This window comes from Chanodichthys erythropterus, chromosome 22 (assembly GCF_024489055.1).
Source record: "Chanodichthys erythropterus isolate Z2021 chromosome 22, ASM2448905v1, whole genome shotgun sequence".
In the NCBI taxonomy this organism is placed as follows: domain Eukaryota; kingdom Metazoa; phylum Chordata; class Actinopteri; order Cypriniformes; family Xenocyprididae; genus Chanodichthys; species Chanodichthys erythropterus.
This window is the reverse complement of record NC_090242.1, coordinates 1,976,937-1,989,017: the sequence shown is the minus strand read 5'-3', so window position 1 is coordinate 1,989,017 and position 12,081 is coordinate 1,976,937. Positions and strand designations below refer to the sequence as shown.

General features: G+C 36.4%; 1 protein-coding gene across 3 annotated transcripts in view; it reads right to left on the bottom strand.

The window, feature by feature from the left end:
• wwc1 (WW and C2 domain containing 1) overlaps positions 1 to 12,081 on the bottom strand; it is a 55,731-nt gene that overhangs the window by 35,209 nt on the left and 8,441 nt on the right. For 2 of the 3 annotated variants that reach the window (XM_067377001.1, XM_067377000.1), the window contains exons 2-6: positions 9,777 to 9,886; positions 8,621 to 8,824; positions 5,517 to 5,593; positions 5,180 to 5,259; positions 18 to 147 (exon numbers count right to left, since the gene is read on the bottom strand). In XM_067377001.1, coding sequence (XP_067233102.1) covers positions 18 to 147; positions 5,180 to 5,259; positions 5,517 to 5,593; positions 8,621 to 8,771 — 438 coding nt within the window. In that variant the 5' untranslated portion in view covers positions 8,772 to 8,824; positions 9,777 to 9,886. Of the gene's footprint in view, positions 1 to 17; positions 148 to 5,179; positions 5,260 to 5,516; positions 5,594 to 8,620; positions 8,825 to 9,776; positions 9,887 to 12,081 lie in introns of those variants that run through there. The other variant, XM_067377002.1, reaches the window with a different exon arrangement.

The following is a 12,081-nucleotide window of genomic DNA, read 5'->3' as shown; positions in this document are numbered from 1 at the left end:
TCAATGTTCATTTTTACCCGCATGAGCTCCAGTTTCTCCTTTTCCCCAGAGCTGATGGCATCTTTAATGGTCTTCACCTCCTTCAGGATGGCCTGGGCTTCATGCAGTTTGTAGCCATGCGAAGCACTGGACACTTTGTGATCAATTCTGGTGAAAGACAAAGAAAAAAAAACTGTCAATTAGCAATAATTGTGAATCATCCATATTATTTTTTAATGACTTTGTTGAATCTTGGAATCTGTTGGACGCTTGGAATCTGCTTAACTGTAAAGGAATCAAATGTATCAGTGAATACTTTTTTTGGAATCTATCAGGCCTGCTTGATTTGAGGAAAAATCTAATTGCACTATTTCTGATTAAAAAAATTGTGATTGTGATTTAAAATGCTACTTTTCAAAGGTTCGCTGTGCTTGTTCGACATGTTGAATCGGTGTCGGAGCTCGTCGGTCCGTCGGGCCATCTGATCATTCTGATTGGCCGTTCAGCTACTGCCACCTGCTGGTACGGAAAGGCATTTCATCTTGCGCAGGCGCAGAACGGACGTGCTACTTGGCCGTCGAGTGTCGGTTTGGTGTATCAGGCCAACTTTGGACCCAGACGCTACCAACGTGAGCAAACACCGCAGTCTGCTTTCGTCGCCACTAGTTCGTCGGCGTCAGCTTGGTGTGTTCCTGCCTTTAGACATTTTTTCCCCCAGGGCTGATTTAGGAAGCCATTGACATAAAGCTTTGGATTGGGCTGTTTTTGTATGTGAAAGGGTGTTGAGATGCTGGGCTGATTCCTGTTGACTGCTTCCCTCTAGCTCTCTTACCCAGAGGAATGTGGACTAACCTGTTCCTCAGGTCCGCACATGACTTACCGATGACTTGCTTTACATGCCCTCTTCTGCTAAACAGAATCCCCCCCTCCCCCCGTATTCTTGGCTCTACTGGAGCTTGACATTCCAGGAAATCGCAAGCAAAACATTCAACAGAGGCGTATATGAGTATTTCGGCGTTAGTGTGGTCTACGCAAACTCGTGCCTCTCTCAGGTGACCAGGAGCAGGGTGCTCAGTCTGGGGGTTTGCATATATCTCAAAGATAAACTTTTGTACAGAGTGAATCCTTGTTTATTTTACTGTTCTTGATGGCTCATATTACTATCATATTACTGCTATGGTGGTTTGGTAGTGGAAGTAGCCATAACTATTTGCTCTGGGCATCAGTTGGCTTCAATTATGGAAAGGCATTTTTTTTGAAAGTGTATTCCTCAAATAGACAAACTTTGGTAGTCATACATGTGACTGACAACCAGTTTTAGCAGGAATTAGTCTGATTTAAGTGAATTAGTTAATTCATATGATTCATTTCATTTAATTAAATAAATATATGTACTGTGTTTCAGAGTGACGCGCAATCAGCTCATGATCTGGTGTTTTCAGTGTTTAAGAGCAACTCTGTTCGCATTAAATGCTGTTCCACACAAATCATCTCTGTATCTGCTGTGACTTTGGGTCACTAATAACATATACATTTGGGAACACAACATATGCCAACCATCTTCCCAAACTTCTAACGAGAACATAACCAGCTGATTATAAGCTTTAAGGGCTCCCTGTGGTTTTCTGCCAAAATAAAAGCTTGATGGTTTAACATTTGAAAATAAAGAAATGACGACAGCCATAATATTTTATTATTATTATTATATTTTCTTAACACTTGAGTAAAAGGATTCTTGATTTTTTCATTTAGAGTAGGGATTCTCAATTCAAGTAGAGTAGAGATGTGTGTTTCAACTAATTTGACAGTTGTTTAAAACAGAAGTTTTGTAACCGACTAGTCTACAGTAAGAAATCCCCTAAAGACTTCCGAAGCATTCTCCCTCAACAAATCCCTGTGGTAACATGTCTTTTGTTGTCATCTCGGAGATAAGTTATTTTTCAGAGTTGAATTGAATGACACGATGGGCATTTGCTTGATTTGTACACATACTGTACTTGAATATGGTTACGCATGGCTCCAGTGGAATTATGCCAGTTAGACATGTCACAGCTTACATAAAACTTTTTTTTGTGTAATCAACTATTGTTTTCAGTGTCAACTAGTAGCAGCTGTGCAGTTTAGTCGACTAGCCTTGGACATCCCTAACTTAGAGGTACAACTTCTTGAAATAAGCGTGTTATCATGGGGTCTTAAGTATGCTTAAGATGCAGTCACATGTACCGCTATTCTATGAACTTTCGCGTGTAAAATCCAACACCACAATAGGAATCCACGCGATCTGGAATTTTGCGTGAGGTCACAGATTTAACCCATTGACCAACACAAAGCTGCTTGGTTTGAAAGTGACTTCTGTGTGAGCTGTGCACTGTACATCACTACACTATTAATAACAATAGGCAACAGACCTTTTTTTCCCATTAAATTTTGCCAAAATTTCGCTAATGTAACAGCACCTGAGTGCTGGACTGGACTGTCAGAATGGTAAAATGGTCACAATACTAGATTTCAGCCAAAATATAAGTACATTTCTATTTTAGTATTGTTTTTCCATGCCAGCCGAACTTAGCCCCGCCCACAACATTTTGAGGTCGGGGAGTTGGGTCTGGACTCAATCCGTAGAGGAGTAATTATGCCCGAACAGAAACTGTTCGGACCAATCACATTGTCAGGGCGATGATTGACAGATTATCACCAGAAATGTCATCAGCCACGTCATCAAAGAGCGCTTGGGGAGTTTGATTGACAAGCAATCTAACCAATCAGAATGCCGCATCCGTTATTTTGTCCGACAAAGCAGTCAGGAGTTAGAAGATTAACATCGGTGGAGTTAAACTTGAAAAATTGTGCATATTGACGTCTTTCCGTGTTTGAAACAACATTCATTCTCATGTTCATTCATGTTTATTTGATGCTATAAATGGACTCGTAGTTAGAGATGATCGGTTTACGAGCCTCTTGAGATGAGGCACTACAGCAATCTGTCACGATCATGGTCACAACACATTAAAGAGCCACAAAACGGTTTTTATTGTTTGAATTTTTTTAATAACTACACAGTTTGAAAACTGGGACTTTGTTTAATATAAGTAACCTGCTCTGTCTCGTCTGTCGACGTGTTGTCAGTTTCCGCTTTGCTCCGCGATGTATTTTCACTGTGTGTGGCGTGACAGCGCCACGGCTTGTCGCACAAAGCAACAGTAACTAAGGGGAGCGAGTCTTTGCGAAAGGTCAATTAGTTTACAACAATGATGGCTGTTGTTGAAGAACTGAGATGTGTAAATTCCGCCATCGCGTCCGTTATAGAAGATATCGACAGTGCATTAATTTTAAAAGAGGAACAGAGGACCGCGATCAAGGAATTTGTCGATGGGAAAGATGTCTGCCATCCTTCCTATGGGATTCAGCAAAAGTTTGATTTATCAGCTGGCCCCGATGGTCGCTAAGAAGAGTTCTGTTGACAACGATGCGTCGCTCAACATACGTCACTTACTCTGTAGCTCTGATTGGTTGTAAGTCTATCCAATTGAGGTCTTTCCTGGATTGGTTGAAATACACCCCCATAATCAAAGCCCAATGGAGTAGTATCAGACTCATATTCGAACTAGAATTGAGTATGACCACGTCAGGCTAGCAAGGCCCTATTAGAACAGTAATTTTCCAGATATAGCTGCAAGGACAATTATGTCAATATGTCAAAGCTTTGCAAAGATACAGCCTCAGATGCAGCTTGGAATTATGCCATCAAATTCAATTCGTTGATGTGGTATACAAAAATGCTTTTAACAAAGCATTTCGAAACAAAATTCAACTTTTTGCCGCCATGTTCTGAAGATGATCTGATTCAAATTTGGTGAAAATCGGAACAACGGTCTAGGAGGAGTTTGAAAAAGTAGGACAGGAAGTTCGGCAGACTATGGCAAAATTGGTAACTATGTTCTTGGCATGACCAAAGGACCAAGTTTTATTACAACAGGCAAAATTAATCAAAAGCTATTAGCATTTTTGAAATTTCCTTATAATTTTTTTAATGAAAACGGTCTCGAAACTTGTTGGGTACTTTCAGGGCATGATGCCGATGGCACGTACAGAATTTCGTAATGATATGTCAATGTGGCCCAAAATGTCTGATATGGGAAAATTGGGTATCGTTCAACTCTGTATTTCGTACTGAATCTAAAGAGACCATTCTGAAGTTCTAAGCAAAAAGAGCTATTTTTCATATCTCCTCAACACTAGGTGGCACTGCGCTGAAATGCAGGTAACCCTCAGGTCATGGTTGTCATAACACACACTAAGTTTGGTCTAAATAAGTTAAAACGTTGCGAAGATATAGCCTCATATCCATTTTGGCATGCTTTTCGTCAAATTTGTTTGCACGTTATTAAAGAACAGTTTGACAAATCAACTGGAATTCCATAATTTTTGTCTGCATGGTCTGAAGATGATTCGCATGAACTGGTTCTTTATAGTGAATCAAAAGCACACAATGAGATCAGTGTAATGTTAATCAATGACTCCTAAATACTGGTTCTTTTTTAGTGAATCAAAACATACAGCATGTGGTCCGATTCCCAAAATGATTGACTGTTCTTTTAAAGGATTTTTAGCAACTAATTCAAAAAGATGAGATACTGGTTTTAATCAGTGTAAAACAGTGGTTCTTAACCTTTTTGACACAAAGGTCCCCAATTCTCCAACACAATATTATAAGGGCCCGTCTACTCCCCCAATATAGGCTAAGATATTTTCAGTGTTTCTGCCATAATTATAAAAAAACTGCTTGTTTTGAAACTTATTTTATTAACAGAAACAGGGGTATTTATTGATATTATTCTTTGACCTCAATAAACTAACCACAATTCATTTTGTGATTCCAGAAGTTCCAGATGTTCTTTAATTAAAACAATATTTATTGAGGGGGGAATGATTTCTTGATTTAGATTTTTTTTTTTTTTTTTTTGATGTTACATGATGTTTTGGAGAACAGTAAAAATATCAACTTTTACAACATCAGCCAAGACAAAAGTGAGCTCACACCATCACAATAAAGTGTCAATGCACTCATAAAATGGCAAGAGATAAGATGCTACATTTTTGTCTTGCACAAAGACGAGGTGTTTTCAGACTGGAATGCTTTTAAACAAGAAAGCGATCAGTTGTTGGAACGTGATCTACAATGAGGTCAGATTACACTTACTCTTTCAATGTCTCAAAGCCTTGCTCCTTATAAAGTAGTTCTTGCCTCATAAAGGCCAAATCTCTCTTCAGCTTATTTACCTGAACAAAAGACAGCAACAGAGAGAAAGTGAGCAGGTGAATGAATGAGACACTTGTGTAACTACAAGACGTCTTACATTTGGCTTTAAATGTAATTTCGCTGTCTGTCATCACATTTGAAATCCATGATGTACGGAGTGCTGCAAATATTACACCCAATTCATGTCTTGCATAAACAAGATAACATTCACAGCAAAAAAAAAAAAAAAAAAAAAAAAAAAATCAAAGGCTCAATGTTAGGTGAAAGAGCTTCTTACCCGGCTTTTTGCTGTAACAATCTCCGCTTTGAGGATTTCAGGGTCATATTTACTGCTTGATGAGGATCTGGAATTTACTGTAGGAAAGATAAGAGTTCAAAGGCTTTATCTTATCTAGAAAACCATTTGACATAGCTCTGGAATTCCATAGTGACTTATAATATTGCTACAGACTGTGTCATAAATCTGCATCCATTATAATAATGTTTTATTTAAAATCAAGAATTTTGCTTGCAAAAGATGTTTGAAGAGTGAGATCATTGCAGGTTGGGCTGCACAAATATTTTAAAGTGAATTCAAGATTGTTACCTCATCAACCAAGCATGCAGCTCTCGCTGTCGTATTTCCACAGATAATGTATGGTTTTAAAATGATGGCAATGTTCCCTAAAACCACCTTTTCTCTGTCTATTACTCAATACTTCATATAGATTTAAAAACATAGAAGTTAGGATAAAGAAAACTGTCTTTTACAAAGGGCTGTCAATGTTAACACATTATCACATGCAAATAATTCAAAATCCTTAACGTGTTAAAATAGCGTGTTAAATAAATTTCTGAAGCATGTGAAATTGGGTCGTTAACATAATTTACCTCACGCAGTTAGATAATCTTAGAAGTTGGGAGTTTATCACACTGAGCATCTACAATGGCACAAGCACCTATAAGCCTGGTAAGTGGGAATTTCATTCTAACCCTTTAACTCTATTGTCATATCCTGTGATAATTTTTTGAAGAGTGCGAGCCCTCACGTATCACACTGTGTGAAATACAGACTGAACGGAACGTCAAAACACCCCAACGCTGTATGGCCAGATCGCATTGATCACACACTGTATTTATGCAGACATATTTCAGTCCATTCACGTCGTTTCCACACACATTCAGGATCATGTTTTGATTTGTCATGTGTTTGTTGTTGTGTTTAGTAATTCTGAATGGATCCATAGTAGGTATATTTAATCAGGTCAAAGCAGTTAGTTTAGGGTGGTTTTTTTTGTTGGGTTTTTTTGGGCATCTCAATGTGGTCCTGTTCGGTATCGCAACTTGACTCGTCTAAAATGTAAACAAGCTCTTTGCTGTTATACTGTACACATAATATACACTGTGAATTCTGACAAGTTTTTTCTGTAATTTTTTTTTTTTTTCATGGGTGCTTTGGTGTGCATCAATGTATGAATTATATGGACTCCTTAGGCCCTATCATACACCCGGTGCAATGCAGCACCAGGCGCGACGCAAGTGTTTTTTGCTAGTTTCAGTCAGACGCAGTTATCATTTTCACGTCCTGTGCCACGTTGTTTAAATTGCAAATGCATTTGCGCCAATTTGTGCGCCCATGGGTGTGCTGGTCTGAAAACGACGTGTTCAGGCGCTTTACTATTTTGAGGCAAATGAAATAGACTGTGTCACTGACCAACTGAAACCTGGTCTAAAGTCAATATTTGTTTTGTTATTTAAAGAGCGCGTTAGTACTTTGCGCCTATATGCGGGTGCACAATGCGCGTACACTCTGCTTATTACACACACACAGGGATGCGCAGCAGCACACAAACATGCCAAACATTAAAAATAAAAGGATTACAATGTAAAAGATTATTATTGTGTGCATAAAGATAAAAATGCTTTGGTGGAATCTGGCTTTTCCCGTAGATGGTCTGTTCGTGCGCAGATCCGATTCCTTATTAAGAGAATAGGGACAACCCTTTTAGACCATAAGCACTGACTATTTTTCCCGTCCTTAAACTAGCAAAAGTGGATTCCGTCATGCGCTTTAGACCATGCGTGTAGATCAATAAAATAGGGCCCATTATATAATTTGGTTAACTGGTGTCATTTTGGAGTCTCCAAGTGTCCTTTTTCAGAAAGACACCTAATTTTACCTTGAAAAAAGCTTGCAGAAAATACAGTTTTGTCAGAATCACCCTTGAATCTGATGGTTTACTTTTTACTGAATATAGCAAATGATGCCAAAACAAATGTGTTAAACAAGATAAATGGTGTATGCTTAATTTCACGATAAGTGTGCGATTACGCGATTAAAAAAAAGTAAAAAATTAAAACTATTGACAGCCCTACATTTAAATAAGCACTACTATGTAATGTAATGTAATGTCTTCATAAATTTCTGACATATTATATTATATTATATTATATTATATTATATTATATTATATTATATTATATTATATTATATTATATTTTTAAACCTTTTAGGACATAGTGATGACAATGAGATAAGAGGGAAAAAATATTTCAATGCTTTTGCGTTCACTCACTAAAGTTTTGCATTCCCCCGAGAAACTGTGTTCGCTTGCAAAACTTGTGTTCTTTGCAAACGGATGCAAATTTTCTTAGGGGAACGCAAAATCTCTCTAAGCAACGGAAATCATTTGTGAGAGAACGCAAAAGCATTGACAAATAATTTTTCCTCCCATTTCATTTTTTTTTTTTTTTTCCTTCACCATGTCCCATTAGGGGCTCCGTAACTATGTCCTAAAAGGTTTTAAAAATATAATATAATATAATTTAATATAATATAATAGCTGCATTGCTACTTTTTGTCAACAATGTCAACATTTATGAAGACATTACATTTATTGATGGTAAAATCAAAGTAGTATTAAATATCAAAGTAAATATCAAAGTATATTAAAGTCAGTCATTTCCATATTTTGCCTAGTGAGTATCATGGTTGTGACACAACCATGATATGTCAACTTCGTCACATAAACTGTAAAGACATTTTTAGCTGGGACATACCAATTGACAGTATTTATTACATGTGTGATATGCAAAATATGGTTTTTTTGTCAAAACCACAAAAAGATTTACTGTCTGAAGGTGATTAAAGATTACCTGAAAGTGAGTATGACACCATCCTGAAGATATCAATATTTATAATAAATTAGTTTAGGTTTACATCTGACATTGTTGACCTCTAGTATAGCGAAAGGAGAATAATTCTAAACATGTTGCAGTTATACAGATTAATCCAAAAGAATTCCTTAATACACAAACTTGTCTCAAGAATCACTGTCAAGTAGCTCTTAATTAAGAACAGTCTTTAAGTGACAGACACATTAATAGAGTCACAAGTCTTACAGCTGGTCTGCGAGGATGACTTGTCCCTCCAAGCATCATTTAGCTGCCGATATTCCTGCTGGGCAAGGCGAAGTCGCTGTTCTTTGACCTGGTAGATCTCCTTTTGGGCGCTCAGTGCTTCCTGAACCACGCTCAGATAATCCCGCAACATGAGCTCCTGCTCCCGCTGCCACTGAGCCCGCGGATCCTCCAACTGGGTGCTCTCTGAGGGAAGGAGAGAGAAGATAGAAATATCTTAAAAATATACCACTGGTCAAAATTTTTGAATGATTAGGATTTTTATTTTCTGTATAGAAGTCTCTTAAGACTACCAAGGCTGCATTTATTTAATCAAAAACACAGTAAAAACAGTAATATTGTGAAATATTATTACAATTTCAAAGAACTTCATCCTATATTAATATATTTTAAAATGTATTTTATTCCTGTGATGCAAAGCTGAATTTTCACCATCATTTTTTATATCTTTATTAATATTGGTTAAAACTTTTATTCAGCAGGGACACATTAAATTGATTAAAAGTAACCGTAAAGATAATTATAAAGTTACAAACTATTTCTATTTAAAATAAATGCCATTCTGTTGAACTTTCTTTTCATCAAAGAATGTAAAAAAAAAAAAAAGTGTCACAAAATAAAAATAAAAAACTGTTCATCAGTGTTATTGTTAACTAAAACTAAAATTATCATTTAAAAAAAAAAAAAAAAAGCTTTTTTAAATGAAGTAAAGCTGAAATAAAAATATAAATATTGGATGAAAAAACTTAACTGAAACAAAAATTAGAAATATTAAATATGACAAAAGCACATAACAAAATATATTTAAATAATTCTAAAATAACACTTTTTTATTACAAATATTTCTAAAATGTTGAAAATAGTAATGATTAATAATGAATATGTGTGTCCAAGTTAAAATTGTTATAGAATAGTACAAAATACTGTGCATTTGCAACTAATTATCTGCACAAAAATTTGTTCTTGTCATGTTTCAGGAATGAGGCCCACTGAATCATCCGTTTCAACCCTCAAAGCCTGTTTTCATTTACGTCAAATTCAATATGCCATTCCATCCATCTAAAACCCACAAAAACACATAACAGACACCCTATACTCCTATGAATGCATAAGGTGGGCTGCAACTTGTTCAACTTACTGGTATTGTGGTCGACATAATAGGCTCCAACGTGGGGGTCGTAGGCCTCCTCCCATCCCACCGGCAGCTCATCTCCAATACAGTCCGCAAAAGTCAGAGGCTTAGTCTGCCTGCAAAATCAAACAGGGAATCCAACTGTCAGTCAACAGCCAATCAGAGAGAAGACAGCGGGATATTGGACCTCCACCCTTCATGCTTCTTTGAGTGGGATGTCACTTACTGAGTTTGAGTGTGGCGCAAGCATGTGTGTGGGGGGGAGGGGCATCAGAGGAATGTCAGGCTATTCACCTCTAGTGTGCTGGTCGAGCACAATAGCCGGAAACCCAAGCCGGGCATTCCACAGGCCCTGCTGACCCATCGCCTGGAGGTTTCTGAGGCAACACACTGTGGCTCTCCAAGCCCAGTGCTTTGGATCACCGCAGAGCAACAGGGACACTCACTTGGCCGAAAAGAACGATGCTAAAACTTTTATTAGCAGGCGCACGCTAATGCTAACAAAGTAGTCTGGCTGAACTTCAGTGGAGAGTACTGCTGGCACTTGTTAGCTAGACTAATCAATTAAAAAGAAAGAGCTTGTTGAGTTTTTAGAGTAAATTTAAAGAGCCTAGGGTAGGAAGTTTATCACTAATCTGATATAAGGATGCTAACAATATTGTAAATATTGTTTAAAAAAAAATGGGCCTTGGCAAACACTCGATTTAAAAATTCTAAATTGTTTTTATGATGATAAACTTTTTTATTAATCCCCTAGGGGAAATTTACAAATTATGTATCAATATATATATATATATATATATATATATATATATATATATATATATATATATATATATATATATATATATATATATATATATGTATATATATATAAGATATATATATATATAAAATCCAATCATATATACAATTATTATAAAAATATTTTATTTTATTAAAAAAAAAAAAAAAATCTATTTAAAAAAAAAAATAAAATACTTACCAAACCAAACCTTATACACACAAACATGGACAATAATACTGGTCACAATGGAATAATTCTGAATTTTTAATTAAGATGTTTTGAAAGACGTTTCTTATGCTCAGCATTTATTTGATGAAAATACATTAAAAACAGGAATTTTAAAATATAAACTTATTCCTGTGATGGCAAAGCTGAATTACTTGTCTTCAGCATCACATGATCCTTCAAACGTCATTCTAATATGCTGATTTGATGCTCAAGAAACATTATTATTATTATTATTAATGTTGAAAACTGTTTTTTGCAAACCACCTGATTAAAGCCTGGAAGATTCACCTGGAAGGCCGACCAAATGTGGTTTAATCATTTATCATAAATGTAGCTTTTGTAAACGAAAAAAAAAAAATATTTAAAAACATAGTTGCATGGACAAATTAGCAAAAGATTTACATTTGTGTTCAGGCATTGTTTTCATGCAGCAAAGGAATGTCATATTTCCCAATTTCAAATACTTACACTTTCGGACTTTGAGAGGAGTATTTTCTAATGCTGATTTACATCCAGCAGCAGGGTTACGCAATAAATTCAGCTCTGTGCTCCACAGATTATCAGGAACATTCCACATTAAATCTGATTTGTGCAGCATATTAAAAGGATTAAACCATTTTCCACAAAAAAAGTCACATTAAGCTACATGCAATGTTTAAATGTATTACATAAGAAACAAGGTCCCAGTTTATATTAGATGGCCTTAATTACTATGCACTTATTTTTATGCAAGTACAATGTATAGATTGTGTTCATATTGTAAAGCAAAACACTTTTGCTGCTTATTGAGGTTATATATGGGTAAGATTAGGTGCAGGTTTGGATGGATGGATGGATGGATGGATGGATGGATGGATGGATGGATGGATGGATGGATGGATGGATGGATGGAGTAAACATGAACGGATGGATGGATGGATGGATGGATTTGTATTCATAGCCATATTTGTATTCATATATAGGCAAGCTGGTTTTCATTCAAATCATCTTACAGTTGTCTCCAGTAATAACGCACAAGCTGTTGTCTTCCCCTGTCGATTCAAGACTTTCAAAGAGGGTGAAACTGAACTAGCTCCTTTTTCATGTTATGAATAATGAAACTGTGCTGAGAGACCCCCACTGGCCTGTTCTAAATTTAACTCAGAGAAAAGAAACTTCTGCAACGTAACAAAGACCACGGGTGCAGTGAAAAACACTCATCTTTTTCTCATCCCATAATTCTCCAGACTCATTGATGGCTCATCTGAATTGGGTGTCATTAATCTCTGGGCTTAAGCCTGCATATCTGAGATTTTT